The sequence below is a fragment of the Protopterus annectens genome, chromosome 6.part0 (assembly GCF_019279795.1).
Source record: "Protopterus annectens isolate FY-2018-M chromosome 6.part0, PAN1.0, whole genome shotgun sequence".
In the NCBI taxonomy this organism is placed as follows: domain Eukaryota; kingdom Metazoa; phylum Chordata; order Ceratodontiformes; family Protopteridae; genus Protopterus; species Protopterus annectens.
The window spans coordinates 1,105,440,748-1,105,460,267 of record NC_056737.1 but is presented as its reverse complement, the minus strand read 5'-3'; the positions used below and the strand labels follow the sequence as shown (position 1 = coordinate 1,105,460,267).

Sequence of the window (19,520 nt, the reverse complement as noted above, 5' to 3'; positions counted from 1 at the left end):
GCTAACATCTCCTTCATGTTGATATGCAGATGCTGTAGTCTGGGAGGCCACGTGTCTTGAATCCATTTCCCATTGAAGTGTGCACCCCAAGCCAGGTCTGAGGCATCCATCATTAAGATCTGACTCTCCTCTGGTCGGGTCACAGAGAGTCCCTTGTTTAGGTGACATTCCTGAGCCCACCACAAGAATTCCTTCTGGATGCAAGGTTATTATCTGAATGACAGTGTCCAAATCGTGGCAGTGTTGGAGTCCATACATTTTTGAGATACCATTGTAGCTTCCTCATATGCAATTTGGCATTGGGAAGTACCAGAATGCAAGATGCCATGAACCCCAAGGCTTGAAGGACTGTCCTTGCAGTCAGCCTGGACATTACTGATAGTTGCTGGAAGTATAGGTGAAGATTTCTTTGTTTGTCCGGGGTCAAAAAAGCCATCTGAGAGGCTGTATTCAGTCTCACACCCAGAAAGCACATGTCCTGAGAGGGTACTAGACTGGACTTTGTTTCGTTCACAGAATACCCTAGGCACCTTAAAACTGTCATTACATACTGTAGATGTTGAAGTAACTTGTCTTTGTCTTGAGCAAGAATGAGGCAATCGTCCAGATAAGGATAAATTTGTATTCCTCTCAGTCTTAAGAAGGCTATCACAGGAGCCAGTACCTTTGTGAACACCCTGGGCGCAGTAGATAAGCCAAAGGGCAATGCAGAGAACTGATAATGAAAAGTACCAGCCCGAAAACGCAGGAACCTCCTGCAGCTGGGCCTGATAGGAATGTGAAGATAAGCCTCTTTGAGGTCCAGAGTTACCATCCAGTGATCTTTGCCTAGCAGAGGCAGAAGTTGCTGTAAAGTTAACATCTTGAACTTTGGAATGTCTAGGTATGTGTTGAGAATGGACAAATCCAGAATTGGTCTCCAAGTGTTTCCTTTCTTTGGCACAAGGAATAGGCGAGAATAAAACCCTAGGCCTACTTCTGACGGAGGTACCACCTGGATTGCCCCCATTTGCAAAAGCAAAGGAATCTGTTTGTGAGCCTCCAGCCTTTGCTGAGGAGGTACATCTGGCATGCCTTTGAAAGGAGGGAAGGTGTGAAAATAAAACTTGTAACCTAGATTTATAATGTCCAACACCCATTTGTCCTGGGTGACCAAAAGCCAGTTTCGTTTGAATAAAGCCAACTTTCCTCCTAGAGGAGCTGCCAGGCAGGAAGAATCTGGCAGCTGGAGATACAGGTCATTGGGTCTGTTTACGAAAAGGCTGACCCCTGCCTTCCCCAGAAGATTGTGCAGGAGAACTCCAAGTCCTAGGCCTGAAAGAACCCTGAGCGAGAGCTCTACCCCTACCACGTCTAGACCTGCCCTTAGACTGAAAATCGGAAGAAGGGTAAGACCATCCTTTTGCAGGCCAATTCCTGCTAAATTTAGGGGGCTGCACTTGCAAAAATTCCTTGACCGTCTGCATGGACTTAGCTTTGTCTTCCATCTTTTTCAAAACTGACTCCACAGGAGAACCAAAAAGAACTTCAGATTGAAGGGAAGCATCCAAAATTCGAGCTTTAACATGCTCTGACAAATTTTGATCCTTAAGCCAGGCATGTCTACGAATAACTGAACCAGTAGCAGCCACCCTGGAAGAAGCCTGAAGAGCATCGAAGCCACACTGCAAAGAATGCTTACCAACCTGATCTGAGGCATGAACTAAGTCCTGCAATTCCTTACACTCTATACCCTCAGCTAAAGCATCTACCTTAGATTTCAACTGACTTAACAGAAAGTTCTGATACTTCAGCATATGAAACTGGCAATTTAAAGCCCTCATAGCTAGCGTGGAGGAGGTATACACTTTTTTACCCCACCTATCCAAAGCTCTAGCATCCTTATCCAGCAGTACAGGATTCTTAACTAAGAAGCCCTGACACCCTTAGGTCCTTGAATAATAGTTTCCGGGTCAGCTCTAGGACTCTTATACAAATATTTATGAGCCTCTTATGAGAATCTGAGAAATCCTGACCTTCCCACTTGAAATGCTCCCTCATGGAGTGCAAGGTTTCAGAAAAGGAAAAATCCTCAGGAGGAGAAGCAGAAGGACAGGAATCCTCTGCCTCCGAATCAGAATAGGGAGGAAAATCCTGAACATCCTCAGCTGAAGACTCAGAGTAATCTGAGGAATGCTCCAAACCCTCTAAATCTGTCTCCACTCTAGGCCTCTTCTCTGGAGGGGGCATAGAGCCCCTGAGTAAAGTAATCAAATCCTCTGCCATTTTTAACATATGTTTTTTAGGAACAGAGCCCGAGGAACTTGGGCTGATGCCTGTACCAGAAAGACCAGGTCTAGCTTTAGCAGGGCCTTTAGTGACAGAAGTAGAAGGCCTAATCACCTTTTGTAAGGATGGAACCACAGAAACTTGAGAAGCTCCCTCGGCCTGACCTAACTCCTGAGAGGCCAACTCCTGTAATATTAAAGGTTCCCCCTGTGATTCAGCCGAGACCTCGGCTGGATCCACAGATTCAACCGTAGATTCCATAGAACCGGCGTCCGCAACGGACGACTCATCCTGCTTAGACTTTAACGATTTATCCTTTCACTTTTTTGCGGTAGCGGGCATCGGAGGATCCGACGGCATGTTGTAGTTACACCGCTTACCGAAAACAAGCCTAGCACAGTCTAGTCTGCATTTAATGGTGCGCTTATTAAATCTAGCGCAAAAGCGACACCCGACTACGTCGTGCTCAGGCCCCAAGCAAGGAATACAGAGAGAGTGATAGTCCCTATGAGGTATCTGTTTCCCACAAGAAATACAATTATTAACTTTTTCTGACATCCGGATTAACTGAGGCAAGAAAAGACAAAAATATTCCCCAACGGGGTACTTAGCCCAACTGGTCTTCGGTCTGAAACTCGAAAAACGAAAATTTCAGGACGCCGAACGGAACTTGCAAACGCTGCTTCTGCTTCGGACCACGCGGCAAGAAAGACTGAGGATATGGCGGTCATGCGCTTAAGTACTACTGCGTACTGACGTCAGCTCTGAGCAACCATGACCGACGCCAGCCTAACACTTTGGTATTCGGGCCGACCGAGGACAGTGGACTACCCATAGGTTATGACTGCAGCAATGTGAGACGAAGTACATCGAAAAATATGGCATAAAGCATATGAGGAATACAGACAAGTACAGATGAAATGTGGTATCAGTAAAGTCATAGTTAAAAATCAGCTTTTTGGAAAGTTAATTTCTCACCACACTGCTGCTTAAAAGTTCAGTGAAACAGGCAGATTACTTAAACAGGTTTCTTAGTGAGTCTAGATTTAAGACAAATGCATATCACCATATTCCTATTCACACAGATTTCAGGCATTTCTTAAGGCTGTGTGTGTCTGGATGTCATTATCAATTCTATGACCTTCCCGTTGGGCTATGCACTCCCCCAAAGAGTTCACAAAGAGTACAGCTCCTATGACAGCCCACTGCAGACTGCAAGGTACATACCCCTTTCCTTACTTAGACGACTTGCTTATCTTTGCAGTGTCTTTCTCAACATGTCAGGAAACTTCGCTTGGGTAAGATATCACCTACACAGCTAGGATTCCAAGACAACATCCTTCTCAAAAGATTTGTTCTTATATGCCTGCTAAACACCTTGGTACAAAGAGCTCTTTTTCCACAAGAAAAAAATAGATCCGTTATTTAAATCCACTTCTGGAGTTTCCCAATCAGACTTCAATCTCAACAAGGGAATTACTCAGGATTCTGGGTCTCATGTCTTCCGATTCCCATGACACCTCTTGCATGATTTCCACATGAGAAATATACAAGGCTATCCGAAATCTCTATGGCCCCAGTATCTACACCCATTGACTTTTCAAATTCCAGAGAGGTAGACTTTGAAGTGGAGACCACATATTTCTCTGAATACAGGTCTCCCATCAGAACCAGTCCAGTACCAGTGTCTTGGACTTTGCTTAGGAAGCAGTATCAAAGGCCATAACAAGTACAGGACCTTTGGAACAAGGAAGTAGTCTCAAAGGCCATAACAAGTATAGGGCCTTTGGAACAGAATAAAGACGGACCAAAAACACATCAAAATATAATAGATGGTATCAGTTACAAATCTTCTCAACTCTCTGAATCATCTGTGGTACCCAGGACCTCATCAAATGTTCACATACAGCACCACAATGATGTGCTACATAGACAAGCAAGGGGAACCAGATCTTACCACCTTTGCAGGCAAGTCATGTTCGTATGGGAAACAGCTTTAAAGCACAATCTCACTCTACAGGCATCTTACATCCCATCAGAGCAAAAAACTGTGTGGCAGACAAGCTGAGCAGGACCACGACAGACTCTCTTGAATCGAAAATGAATCGGGGAGGGGGGGTCTTATATGAACTGATCCATCTGTGAGGAAAACACTTCAAGTGGGTCTCTTTGCCTCCTTTCTAACATAATCAACTGGCAAAATTCTTGTCCAGACAACAGTGGTCCTCCCTTCCTTTGGAATTGGCCAGAGGTAATTACTACAAGCTTCCTCAAACACTGTACTTACTCAAACAAAATCAGGGGTGTTTGATATATCCTGACCCCAAACTGGAACTGACTGCCTGGATGATAGAAACCCTACCTTTTAGGCATCTTTTTGCTGATGATGTGCAGAAGGTTTTAATGGAAACCAGAAAGACTGCTACTAGAAAATCATATACTGGCAATTAGAAAGGACTTTCTATTGGTGCCAGCAAAAGAACCAGCACTCAGTCAGGGCCATTTTGTTTTTGCATTCTTTTTTTACTCCTTCACAACCTTCACCCCACACCGCGTCTTCCAATATGCTGCATCTGGTCGTGGAACGAGGACACCAGGGTCATTGCATGTCTGAGCATCCTTCTGGAGCAGGCGGGCTTCTTTCTGCTTTGTGACTTACCCATTTCCCTGTCTTGCAGCTCCAATGGTATGCCTGGGAGGGGTGATAACGCAATGGAGACATATGATGCATCTCACAGCCTCTGTAACAGCTCAGCCATGTCTCAACCCTATTCCCTCTTTAGGCATGCCTATCATGTGCCACCCCCAGCTTTCACCAGAGATAGTTACTGTAAATGCCTAAGGGACTGCCCATCCCTCCCTGCCACTCCATCAGTCTCCCAAGCCTCTAAATGAACCAAGGTCACCTGGGCAGTATTCGGGGATTTATCCCTCTACTTCACCAGAATGTAAGGGTTAGTGTTTCACTGCAGGAGTTACCAACCTACAATCTGTCTTAATTCTCAGTTAAGGCTCATTCGTAGGCCATTTCCCCTTCTTTCAATGCAATCTCAAGTTTTAGAAAGGAGGTCTGCAGAAGACTCCTAGAAAAACACCGACTCCTCCTTAGCATCTTAATTTTGCATTTGAAAAATTAACACTTGCTCCATCTGAATCAGCTCATCAGGATGACGCAAGGTTCTTGATAATGGAAAGCAGTCAAACTTATTGCTCTGACCTCTGCAAAAAGAGTGAGTTGCAAGTTCTATGGTGGGTCAACTTTACCTAATTTTTTTTACAAATATATGGTTTCCTTGAGAACAAATCCTTCCTTTATGCCTAAAGTTGTATCAGACTATTTTGTTTACCTTCTCTACTCTGTTAAATCAGGCTAGTAGCCTCTTTTCAAAGGAGACTTGAGGTGGTACTTATACTATTAAGAAAATTTTGGCCAAGGCATCAGGAAATGTCCCCTACTCTTTCCAATAAGTGCCATGGAATCTTTTCTTCCACCTGAGCCACCATTAACTTAGGCATATGGAGGTCTCACCTGAAGGATGTCACACTCAGGAGTTTAAAACTCCCCTTATGCAATCCATTTACTTGATGTGGGAATAGAACCTGCAGCCTTCTGCACCAAAAGCGTATGGTGTACCTGTTGCATCATTAACATTGTTACTTATCCATCTCCCTGGGTTCTTTCCAAAACTCAAAAATGAGGGAGAAAGAACAGGTCATATCTTGGATGGTCACAGACAACTTTGGTGCTATCCTGACAGAACAAAATCTTTCAGAACTTCTGATCAGATGTTCATTTCTTGTGAAGGTAAGGAAAAAGGACAGCTCATGCCAAAATGGACACTATTTCCAAATGGTTGTCTCAGGCCATTTCCTTTTGATATTCCCACCACAAGAAGATTATACCGAGCAGGGTAAAAGCTCACTCTACCAGGGTTTTGGCTTCATCTTTGGAGAGGGATGGATTCTAGAGGTATTCTAAAAGCTGCTATTTGGTCCTCTGTGCACACTTTCACAAAGCACTATGAACTATACTCCTCCAGAGGATCCTGGATTCCCCCTGCCAGTCCTTCTAAACTACCCATATGGTAAGGAGACTATATCAGTGGTCATAATGATGGACATAGTACAGTTGTGCAAGTAAACGTACCAAAAACAGCAGATGCTCGAATGATCACTGCTGCAATAGCAACACCATTTTTCTTTTTCCAGCATTGTCCTTTCAGGGCTTTATCCTCCCTCTCTCTGTTGGCATAAAAGCTCCGAATGCCTTGGCACCCAAACCTGTCTTTTGGTCAGCTTGAGCTGATGTGACTAACTGTTCTGATGTATGGAAAATGCTTTGTAACCTGGCTGGCTTTTACATCCTATGAAGGATACAACACGTTTAAGCTTAAGCTACTGCAGTAATCATCATTCAAACATCTTCTGTTATGGCAAGTCATCTGTTATGGCAAGTCAGTGAATGAAAATTCAATCAGCCAATCAGAAAGGGACAAACCAGAGAAATTACCATTCACCTTAAAAGGAGTTTGTATCCAAACATAAGCGTTACTAGGCAGACAAATATATCTACCTGTTATCAGCACAGTAAAAGTACATTCTAGCCAAGGGCTATTTACTGGCATTCTTCTTCTAACTTGCATCAGCTACGGCTTTGTGTACATCTCTTGATTTTTTTGATAAAGAAAAGTTAAACGGTATTCCTTTCTTCTTCATAGTTTGACTACAAACAATATGATGCAAGTCCGGGTTCCGGGCTGGTCCAGATGTGACAGAATGGAATGAGTGCCAACCATATAAACACATCAGAGTCTAATGACTGGCCACCATACAGGAAACTGTGCTCTGTGCATGCAGAGTACACAGATGCTACCAGAATACTGAATGGAAATAAAAGGATGGCATACTTAAACAAAGAACTGCTACTGCTCACACACTAAGACAAGCAGATCAAAATACAAAGTCCGACATGATGACAACCTGACAAAGTACTCTGATTGTTATCAGATAAACACACAAGTCAATGAAAATGATTAAATGATTGTAATACCTAAAATGAAAAAAAATGAATACTCTGCACACGATATATTACCACAATCGACAAGCAAATACAAATACACTAACCCGGTCAGCAAATGTCAAACAAATAATGCACTCTCAGAAAGAAAAAAACACAAATACATCAAACCACACACAAACACACCAATGAATGCAGAAATACTTAAAACATGTGACACACCAGTTTTACATATATTGACTACAAAACACTGCACAACACTGTGGAAAAGGGAATATTTTCAATCCCAGCTGTACAGCAGTCTCCTACGTCCCCTGGCTTTCACACATCAAGAAACAAGCATCTTTTGGCCAGAAGCTGGCCAACTGAAAATATAACTAACTGAATGGCAGTGATATAAACACATGCATATATATGCATACACAGATTTATATATACAAATATATGTACAGGTCTAATGAATATAGCAGAATGACCCAAACATCTACATTCACAACAATGACTAGGAAAAGTCAAAACTGCACATTTCAACACACTACTACACATTCACAAAGCAACAGCCACTGTACATGCAAAGATGAATCTTAAAATACATACAAAAGAAACTTGCAGGAAAGGAAGCCCCTGCAACTCCACACTCCCTACTAACTATATATATACTACCGCTGAGACTACACAATACTGGGGAAAGGGCACATTACACAACTCCAAGAACTGTGTGATGGCACACACCTGTCGACATTCTGCTTAGTCTACTAAATTTTGGACTATTAAAACAGCTGCTGACCAAAATGACATTTGACAAAATTCAGTGTTACCATATATATTTAGCTTTGTCAAGCATATACAAAGCTGGTACAAACACTACCGGCATTTTGTTTGTGCAAGATCACAGCACAGCAGGGAATGGGGGAATTTGCCCCTTCCCCAATGTAGTGCAATCATAGAATTTGCATACATAAGTACAGGGAGAGGTGTGGGACAGGTGAAGGGGAGTGTGCCTCTCTACAAAAAGTGCTTTTTTGATGATTTGAGTGTCTATCTTCTGTTGTCACTGTTTTATGGCTTGACATTTTGTAAATTTCACAAAATACCATATCTATATATATCTATATATATCTATATATATCTATATATCTCTCTCTATATATCTCTCTCTATATATATATATATATATATATATATATATATATATATCTATATCTATATATATCTATATATATCTATATATATCTATATATATCTATATCAAAGGCGCGTGCATGTGGGTATAAGTTTACACATCTATGTGTTTATATATCACATATGTGTGTGTATATATATATATATATATATATATATATATATATATATATATATATATATATATATATATATATATATAGACACACACAAAACTTTACAACGAATTTTCACTTAACCGAAAACGAAAAGTAGAACCCCACTTCATCGAAAGTGCACTTTCACTGAAATCTAGGTGCCCGATCGCCTCACAAATAAAAAAAATATGTAACAAAAACACGCTTTTGGGGGCAAGCCCCTGCACCCCGTGCACCCCCACTTAAATAGACCAACTCCGAGGAAAAGGGAATATTCCCATTCCGCACTATATTGTGATCTCTGTAGTCAGTTTTCGAAGTTTCAGTACTTCAAACAAGTGGGTTCGCACAAGTGAAGTTCGAAGTACTGAAACTTTGACCAAAAACAGTAGACCTACTATACAGCACATATATTTTTGCATATCGAACGCTCCAGCAGGTCTAGTTGTGGGGAAAAGATAATCTAGCCTTTTGGTATTAAAGTGTTTGTGGCCTCAAAAACAGTGTCTTTGTTCTTCCAAGGACTCAACTGCAGCTCCTCCACAGGAGGAGTAAATAGATAATCTCTGTTTAAAACAAGATACGGCCAGAAAGACAGAGAACAAAAAAGAATGTCCTAATGTATGACTTTATGCTGCATGGAAAACCTAGAGATTTGCTGGAATTAATGAAGATGTTTTTCTTTGCTAAGTTGTTGTGTGCAGGACTGTTTGTTGGCTTGCCTGATAAAAGCAAATGTAGATTAGAATGCACGTGCTGTCAAACACATAATGTGCAGGTATAAAGGGTGAGCAAGTGCAATTGCTAGTGCCATTTTGACAGTGCAGCCAGAGAGTAAGCATGCATAACTTCCAGCAGTTTGTTATACAAGTTACTTGTTAAAGTCACTAATCTTCCATCGTGATGTCTTTGTATAAAATAAGGTTGCTTGAACAGAACCCACGAAGACTCTTAGTGTGCCCATAGTAGGAGACTGAAATGGTGTCAGAATCGGGATATCGGAGAGTATTTGCAGCCATGAGGTGCAGAGATGACAGTGAAGGTAAACTAAGAGAAACGGGCACAAAAAAAGAGCCAGAAAAGAATCAAAGGTAATGAGAGTACATGCAAACTATTTATTTTACAAACAAGATAAAACAGAGCATTACAAGGGCACAAACTGCATTATTAAAGAAGCGGGAGGCACAAAAGGTTTCTTAACTAAGGGAAATGTTTAAAATAAATGGCAATTGACAACGATTACCAGAAAAGCAAAACAAGCATGTTTAAAGTAAAACGAGCACAAGAAAAGTACAATAGGCATGAGAAGAGCAAAACTAATAAAATAAGGGTACAAAAGGGCACATTAAGCATGAATAAACCAAGGCGACTGCATGCTTTTTGGCAAAGTGCAGTTTTTGGGCATAACTATGGCTTTCTATTGTATTAAGGGCATAACTAAAGTTATTTGAACCATCTCAAAGTGTGTAAAAGGGCTTACAGTGTAGGTTTATTACTGTGTATCTATTCCAAAGAGTTGTGTGCAAAGTGCAACTATTTCATGAAGAGCAGTCAAAGTATAGCCATTTTGAAACGGTTCTTGTGCTGGGTGTGTCTATTCACAAAGTGCTGCCATTACAGAGCATTTCTTGCACTGTAAAGAATTATTTACTAAAGTACAGCCATTTGGGGGAAATTTCAGTATGCTGTGTACAGTTTATTCGCAAAGTGCAATTACTTCGAAATGTTGTTGACTCTGAGCTTCTCTTGCCCAGTTCATTCACATCATGATATTATTTGAAATGCTTCTTAAAATGATGATAAATTACTTTAGCAAGACAATAATTTCAAGAGCACTGCAATGCCCTAGAGACTTATTTTGCAAAGTCCAGTTGCACAGAGGCTTGCACCATGCAGTTGTTTGATATGTTTCTTGTACTGATAGGAGGTAATTTCTTGCAGTACAATAACTTCAAGAGTATCACAGTGCCCAAAAGAGTTGTTTCTCAGAAAGCCCAATGACAATTTCAAAAAAGCCCAAAAGCATAAATTCAGAAGTGCAAAGTTACAAATACTGGCATGTGTATCTGTTTGTGCGTATTTGCAAAACCCTTCACTTGTACGTGTTAATATGGCAGATGGATTTTGAAAGCCCTTACCACTTGTGTTTGATCAGAATATTGCAGAGAACTGGAGAATATGCGAGTAAGAGTACAATATTTGTATACAAGCAGCTTATTCAGAAAAAGATGCACACACCAAGGCATTCATTTTGTTACACCTAGCTGGGTCAGAGGCCATAGAAAGAGAGCATTCATTTGTAGAAAACCACAGCAAAGCCATGAGCCAGAATGAAATAAGTGTTGATGTATTAAAGACTTAGCACATCGACTCAAAGCCTTCAAAGAGTTAACAATACATTCATCCAATCTTAAATACCATAAAGCCTTATTCAATTAAACAATTATCCAATAACCTTGATTAAATAATACACTTCCAATTACATTCTTTATTAAACCCAAATGGTTCCAAAGTATTACACGTGTTTGCCTTGGTGTGGTGATTTTTAGTGTATTCATTGGTGTATGCACCAGCAGTATATGAGGGAGAAGGCAAAAACAGTCACTGTTGTACAGGCTGATCAAGGGAAGACCACAAGTGTCTGAAGTGCAAGTTTAGAGAGCTGTGTAACCCCCAAACAAATATTACACTAGAGATGCATTTGTTTTACATGACAGATCAGAAATCAGGGGGAAGACTTTTGCAGCTTACATAACTGACCCGAAAAACAAGGCTAAAATGTGTTGTTTTGGTGACTTAAAAGAGTTAATAAAGGACAGGCTCATGTGTGGTATTAACAGTGCTGCTGTGATAAAGATCTTGCTTCATGACAGTGATTTAACATTGAGCAAACCCACTGAGATTTGTCAGACTCATGAAGTGACAGAAAAACACACAGGTATGCTTGTGAGTGACAAGAGCATGGCTTTAGTAGGCTCCAAAGCAAATCTAGATAGTATGCAACATGTGGCAAACAGAAGTAGGCCTAAGCACATGGCAGCCACAGCCCCTGCTGGCTCACCAGGGAAACCACACAGCTTTCCAGCAAGCTGTAAGGCTAGTTCAGTTAAAGGAGCATCCTCAGTGCAGTACAAGCATGAATCAGCAAAACCTAAGTCCAGCTTTATTGTTAACTATCGCAACTGATGTGCAAATCTCGAGTCTAAAAGAGAGAAGTGCTTAGCATTTGGTCAGCAATGTCACAAGTGTAAAAAATGGAACCATTTTCAAAAGCTATGCAAATCAAATAAATCTCACATAATTGTGAAAAGTTGCACAAAAAAGCGATGCCGCGGTCAGCTTTCTATGTAGATAGTGCATCAGTAGTTGCTGAAAGAGTTGATGAAGTAAATTTATTGGCAAAGAGCGAAGTATTTTGTACTGCCTGGATCAATGTTAACTCAACATAGCTTCAAGTAGACACTGGTTCAAAATGCAATGTTATAGCAGCAGGCACATTTGCTAAAGTGAGAGCTAATGAACAACTCAATGCGGCCAATAGTGCAAAACGTCTTGCTTATGGTGGTGAAGAAATTCAAACAGAAGGCTCAGTGATACATTATGTTATTTGGCCAAGAACTGTTTCAATTTGTTATTCTATGTAGTCCAAAGGCCAGTACAATCTTTATTGGGTCTCAAAGATGGTCTGAGAATGAAGCTGCTTTCTTTTACAAAAAGAAGTTCATCACATTAAGTGCATCTCCAAGTTCTAATTTTTGTGAAGCCATTTTCTCAGAGTATGCAGATGTTTTCGATGACAGGTTGGGCAAACTTCTAGTGGTGCATTCTATGAAGTTAGGCCCAGAGGTCACTCCAGTGGTTAGACTGGCAAGAAAATTTCCGACAGCTATGCAGAATAAAATCAAGACTCAGTTGGATAAAACGGTGCAACAAGGTATAAATTGTCCAGTTACAGAACCAACTGAATGGGTGTCGCCTATGGTAGCAGCGCATAAAAAAATAGGCTTAGACGAAATCAGAATATGTATTGACCCAAGAGATTTTAACAAAGCATTGAAGAGACCATATCATCCAATACACACAGTTGAAGATGTTGCAGCCCTAATACCAAATGCCACTGTTCTCTGTCTTGGATGTAAAAAGATCATTTTGGCACGTGATGCTTAATCGCAGATCCTCATTAGTAATCACTTTTGGTAGCCCATTTAGCAGATACAGATTCTTAAGGATGCAATATGGAATAAACTCTGCAAGTTAAGTCTTTCAGCTTGCAATGGAGCAAATTTGTTCGGGTTATCCTAGTGCCACAAAAGTAGATGATTAACTGGTTGGAGGCAATGGTGAAGCAGAGCATCACAGAAATCTAGAGAGATCTAGACAGAGCGTGTGAAGTAAACTTGAAGCTCAACCCTGTGAAGTACAAATTCAGGCTTCCAGAAGTTACATATGTAGGTCATTTATTTACTCGTACTGGTTTGAGACCACATCTGACCAAGCAAGCAGCTATTCTTGAGATGTCAACACCAGACAATGCTCAAACTCTACAGCATTTCCGAGGCATAGTTAACTATTTAGGCAAATTCATACCAGACTTCAATGAGTTGACAGCACCTTTAAGAGATCTAACACAGAAACATGTTGCATGGTCATGGTTGGAACACCACCAGAAGGCATTTGAAGACCCTAAGCAGAAAACTGCCACCCCACCTACATTAAGATACTATGATGTGAACAAATCGCTCTTTCCTGTGATGCTTCAAAATTTGGTCTAGGCGCAGTTATTCTTCAAGAGGGGTAGACCAGTAGCCTATGCATCTAGAACTCTTACCCAAACTGATATGCAGTATGCTCAAATGGAGAAAGAACTTTTGGCAATAATATTTGCATGTCCCAAGTTTCATGATTATATTAATGGTTGAGCTATTCAGATTGAAACTGATCACCAACCCCTAGTTACTATTCTAAAAAAGCCTATGCATTCAGCTCCAAAGATTACAAAGAATAATGCTCAGATTGCAAATGTACAACTTCAAATGGTCTATACAAAAGTCAGACTATGCTATCTGGTTGATACCTTATCCAGATCGCCTAGAAATATGATGGAACAGCTTGATGTAGAGAATTTTACCATTGATGTGACAGCAGTGTGTAATTTTTCTACCACTAGACTTGATGAGTTAAGAGATCACATTAAGACCGATCCAGTTTTGCAAAAGCTCAGTCACTACATTAATGTTGGATGGCCGTCAAAGCAATCTAGTGTACCACCTGAAGTGGAAACCTATTTTTCTTACAGAGATGAAATGTTGGTGGAAGATAAATAAAAGTCCTAAAATTGTTGTTTCTGCTTCCTTAAAACAAGAATATATTCAGATTTTGCATCGCAGTCACCCAGGTTCCAAATCCACTAAGAAAAGAGAGTGAGAGAATTAGTATTTTGGTCATCATTACCAAGAGACATTGAATAAAGTACTTTCTTCTCATTCAGTATGCAACAGTACTAAACTGCATCTGCAAAGAGAACCACTTCAGCTAAGTCCAGTCCCTGAACTACCTTGGTCGACAGTAGCCACGGATATCTTTGCATGGAACAATCAACACTACTTAGTATTGGTAGACTATTATTCTGACTGGTTTGAGATTGACTTTACTATCTAACCTTACATCAACTACTGTTATTACCAAGTTAAAACGTCACTTCTCAGTCCATGGTAGTCCACACAATGTTATCTCTGACAATGGTACTCTGTTTACTAGGTCAGTTGTTTCAAAGATTTACAAGAGAATGGGACTCTGTACATGTTACTAGCAGTCCTGAATATCCTCAGTCCAATGGTCTAGCTGAACGTCCAGTACAGAGTGCAAAGCAATTACTTGAAAGGTCAGAGCATGACCATACCGATGTCTTTTTTAATTTACTTAATCTCAGAAACATACCCTGTGACTATATTCTCGGCTCACCTGCTCAAAGGACTTCTTTCCTGGTAAACCAGAACAATGCTACCAATTAGTTCCAGTTTATTAAAGCCTAAAAAGTTAACAGAACCATAAAGGCTCAACTATTCAAGAGGTGTTCAATCCAGAAGTCCAGTTATGACAAATTGAGCACATAACTTCATCTGCTAATGGAAGGAGAAACTGATAATACAAATGGCAAAAGGTTTTGACCGGATTGGTCATATTACAGGTATATGTGCAGAGCCAAGATCCTACCTTGTAGAATCTGAGGGCATGGAGTACAGGAGAAACCATAGACATTTACTCCCTGTACCAGGATCATCATCACAACATTGTTTTAATGATAGACTCTAAATCTCAGAGTGAACTAAATGTTGTTCCCATTCCAGAGTGTATTCCTATCTCTAACTCCATTCCTGAAAATGTCTGACAATTCTAAGACCGAGCATTGTACAGAGACAGCTCCAGTTGCTAAGTTTATTTCAAAGTTTTATGCCACACAATACGTACGAGTATCCAGGCCCAGTGTGGAATACACAGCAACATGGACTTAACTGTGTATACATGCATCATATCTTGTGTAAGTGCATGACAGAGAACCGTGTGTGATATTCCTGAATGCCAACTAGATTCATAACATTGCATGCTTTATCTTTCAAGACACAGGATGTAGATCAGAGTGCACACACTGTGTGCTGTACCTTTAAGCAGCATGTCAAAGACGTAACGCACATGCATAAAGGGCGAGCATGTGCCATTGCTAGTGCCATTTTGAGAGTGCAGCCAAAGCGTAACCATGTATGATTCCAGCAGTTAGTATGTATGCAAGTTACTTAAGTTAAAGTCAGTAATCTTTTATCAAGATGTGTTTGTATAAAATAAAGCTGCTCGAACAGAACCCACTAAGACTTTATTGTGTCCAAAGTAGGGAAGCAATAGCAACCTTGAGAAAGGGGGGCTGTCTACTTAAAGGCTTCACTTTTCCTGCTCAACAGAGGAAAGAGATGCTTCATCTGTAAATGGTCAGGATGCCCTAATGGTACGGTCAACATGTTTCTTACTGCAAAATACTAAAAAGAAACATTTTTCAGTATCTCTGTATAAAGCCATCCACCTCATGTTACAGAAATTAACCAGAAGAACTGTTTGCTAGACACAGTATACAGTCTAAAAAAAGTCTCTCAGTAAAAACAGCAGGATATAGGACATACACAGTACAAGTCACCAACATAGGAAACATTTCTGCTCCTGCATGTAAGATACTAATCACATACATAACAGCCATACTATAGAAACGTGAATAAAGCTGCCCCTGTAAGTTTCACAGTGAAATACGTCATCATCCTTTAAACAGAACCTGGATGGTTGGATGGGTACCCTCAAATTTACCTCAGGAATAACTGACCTAGCTATTTTTGAGAAAGGGGTTAAAGCCTGATGGTGATTATTACCAAAGCACTGATGGTTACGAGACTTAAAATTCTTTGAATCCAATAACAATACATGTTTTATTCTTCAGTTGCAGACCCATTTCTGCCCTGCCTTTCTAGCCAGAGGTCCTGATCCTACTCAACCTAAGCAAAATAAGAAAACAAAGTTAGTTATCCAATTTGGCCAATCGCAACACTGTATGCAAATTATTTACTGATTCACCATCTGCTACAAATAAATACCTCTGAATCTCTCTCACAATCATAGTCAAACTAAGATCATGCTTCACAAATAGAAAATACATGGAAAGCCATTTGTATCACATTCTAATAAATGTCACTTGTGGCATACTAATCATACACTTTATCCCCTTGCATGGTGCTATTTATTCATTTTTTTGAAATACAAGACAGAACCTGGGGCCAGTTTTCAAGATGCTCAGTAAAGGACCAATAAGCTAACATGCTTATTTGAAGTTACTGCAGTTAGTCAACTGGTGTTTTGAAGTTACAACTGGTAGAGTTGTCACAGCATGGGCCAAGTGCATCACAGACTACAGCTGCTCAATATCCGAATTTCACACAGCTAACACAGGTGTCATAAGCAAACAGCAACTAAAAGCCTCTTATAAGAATGTGGAAAAAACTGCGCTTGTACTCACTTGAATAGAAAAATACCCGCTGTCATCCATATTCCCAGAAGGTTGCTGCAATTAAAAAACAAAGTTAACTTTTTTCTTCTTTTATGTATACCTTCTCATTTTACTGATCTGCAATATTTAAATATTAAATTACTAAGCACTTAATATCTACAAAACACACTAAAATAATTCACCAAAACATACACAAAACACAATGCCTCAGCATAATAAAATCTTAATGTTAACAAAAAAGTACCAAATTCAAAACACTACATCTGCTTGAATTTAAACACTTCTAAACAGGTGGTACTTCAAAGAATTTCTAAAGGAGGCCTAACTAGAAAAGTAGTAGATTCCAAAGGATTGATACTGAATAGGCAAAATACAATTGTCCAGGACATCCATGCCTTTCGTGCAGCTAGTAGTCCCAATCCCAGACATTTTGCATCAACAATTCTTTCACAAAAGCAGTCATGCAGAATTCTGCAAAAATCAATCAACCATTCAATCAAATCCAATCAAACTAGTAGTGACAGGAATACAGTGCAAACTCCAAAGGAGAAAAGCACTACTGTGCAGCTACTGTAATGTGCTACTGTGGCATTCTTGGAGAAAGTGTGCAAAACATTTATCATTTAAACAGAAGCAGGACAAGTACAGATCCTTGGGGAACACTTACTGAAACAGGCAAGAATGAGAATAAATCATTCTGTCATTTCACTGCTTGCTCCCAGTCTGTAGGGAGCTGTGTAACCAGCTGAGTGAAAATACAAGACCAAAAGAGAGGTTATGTAGGAGGGTTGGTGGCAGACTGTGTCAAAACTTTGAAAAGAAGAACAGCGAGCATAAAGACAAGGTATGCCTGCATCTGTACTGTGATAAACTGAAATCAATGAAGCTGAACGGTGCAGTGGTTGTACTGTGGACAGGCCTGAAGCTCTGCTGTACTGAACCAAAAGGTTGTGCTTGGTTATATTTGTGAAATGGTATGACGAAAGATTTTCTTCCACAGTGATTAAACATACTTCTATTTGACTAAGTGATTTATGAAGACAGAGACAGGATATGCTTGATAGGATATATTCTGAAGGCAATTGGTCCTGGTAGCAGGTCTGGGTTTAAGTAGATTGTTTCTGACAGTATAAGTAGGAATGCAAGTGGGATGAAAAATATTGCTTGATGTTTACTTGGGGTGTAGAGTCTGGAAATTAAATGCGCATTTATTTTTAATTAAGGAGTTAACTGTTTTTAATAAAGTGTAGGTTACACAGAGACGATGCTTCTGGAATGGTTGGATGTCCAGATTTTCCTGAGTTTACAAGTTTGTTTATGGAAGGACAGAAGAGTTGAGACTAGAATGGTACACATCTTGAAACTTGATAGAACAGGTTTTCTTAAACTGCTGCAGCTTTGGTTATGTTGGATTTCTTAAACAGCTGAACTTTTGCTGAGATGATGTTTTATTTCTAGACATTTTTCTAGGCCCTCTCCATTCAAGAGATGTTAAGTTGCCCTAGTTGGCAGTGGTGCTAGGCTGGCATTAACTCATTTAGTTCTTAAAGAGGCATGATCATTTAGAACACTTAGAAATGTTTTGCTGAATACTGTCACAGGATCATCAAGTGTTAGCGCACATTCAACTTATACAGTTTTAAGGCTCTGATGAAGGCTTCTGTCTGGAAATTGGTGAGGTGCTTCACTACATTACAGTGATAGAGTTAATCAAGTTTTGGTATTGGACTGCAAACGTATACCAATGGTCACTCAAGTGTGCACAGCATAGTGCCATGGGATACTACTTTCTTGGGTAAAGATGCAAGAATCCAGTCTAGTACAATTCTTTAGCTGTAGTTTTATGGTACCAAGTTGGGTACTGATTAGTTATGTAAAGCCCTACTGGTCTATATTAGATCACCGAACGCTTAAAAAAAGCGAACGGTGATTAAATCGACCCTATGAAAGCGAAAGCTTACAATGTCGAACTGTCAGAACCACATTTTTTTTCCAAGGGAAAATAAATAAATAAATAAAAAAATAAAAATAATTTGCTGTTTCAAAAACAACTTTAAACATTACATTAAGTGGGAGGCTGTGGCCCCACACCCCCCTACTTAAATATACCAACTCAGAGACCGCACTATAGTGCCGAAAAAGTACAGTTTTGTACCTACCATAAATGTAGATGTCCGAACAGGATAGCATCTGCAGTCATAACAAATGGGTTGTCCTGTCGTCAGGCAGCCCTTCGGTCGGCCGGATTCCAAAGTCTGGGTCCGGCTCCGGCTGATGTCGCACTTCACCCGACATCATCTCTGCTGGTCTTCGGGTATAAAGGCATCAGCCGACGCCATTTTCCTCAGTGTTTCTTGCCCCAGATGCCAGTTGCCCTCTAGGAAAGCTAAATTTTGGATAAATGCCAATGTTTCCAAAATAGTAGAAGGCAAACACAAAAAATAAGCATGTATGTACATATATACAAACAAATACACCATAAGAGACTCCCCAGCTAGCTATTAGGAGGGTAAATACCCTAGGAGTACCACAGAGGGAAGGAGGGTGGGTAATCCTGACTGCAGATGCTATCCTGTTCGGACATCTACATTTATGGTAGGTACAAAACTGTACTATGTCCTTCAAGGATGCATCTGCAGTCATAACAAATGGGTAGAATACCATAGCCAAACTAGGGAGGAGGAAGAAGAATTATGGTGTAGTTAGGATCCCTTGCAATACAGCAGTGGCAAACCCTGCTCGGGATCTAGAGTATAGAGGTAAATTATAATGCTTGGCAAATGTATGCACGGAGGTCCAAGTAGCCGCCTCAATAATGTCCTTGGTTGCCACTCCTCGTAAGAAAGCTGTGGTAGTGGCTGTAGCCCTTGTAGAA

The 19,520-nt window shown here is 40.3% G+C and overlaps 1 protein-coding gene across 2 annotated transcripts in view; it reads right to left on the bottom strand.

The window, feature by feature from the left end:
- ATXN3 (ataxin 3) overlaps nt 1–19,520 on the bottom strand; it is a 773,701-nt gene that overhangs the window by 662,487 nt on the left and 91,694 nt on the right. For both annotated transcript variants that reach the window (XM_044074716.1, XM_044074717.1), the window contains exon 3: nt 16,655–16,699. In XM_044074716.1, coding sequence (XP_043930651.1) covers nt 16,655–16,699 — 45 coding nt within the window. The remainder of the gene's footprint in view (nt 1–16,654; nt 16,700–19,520) is intronic.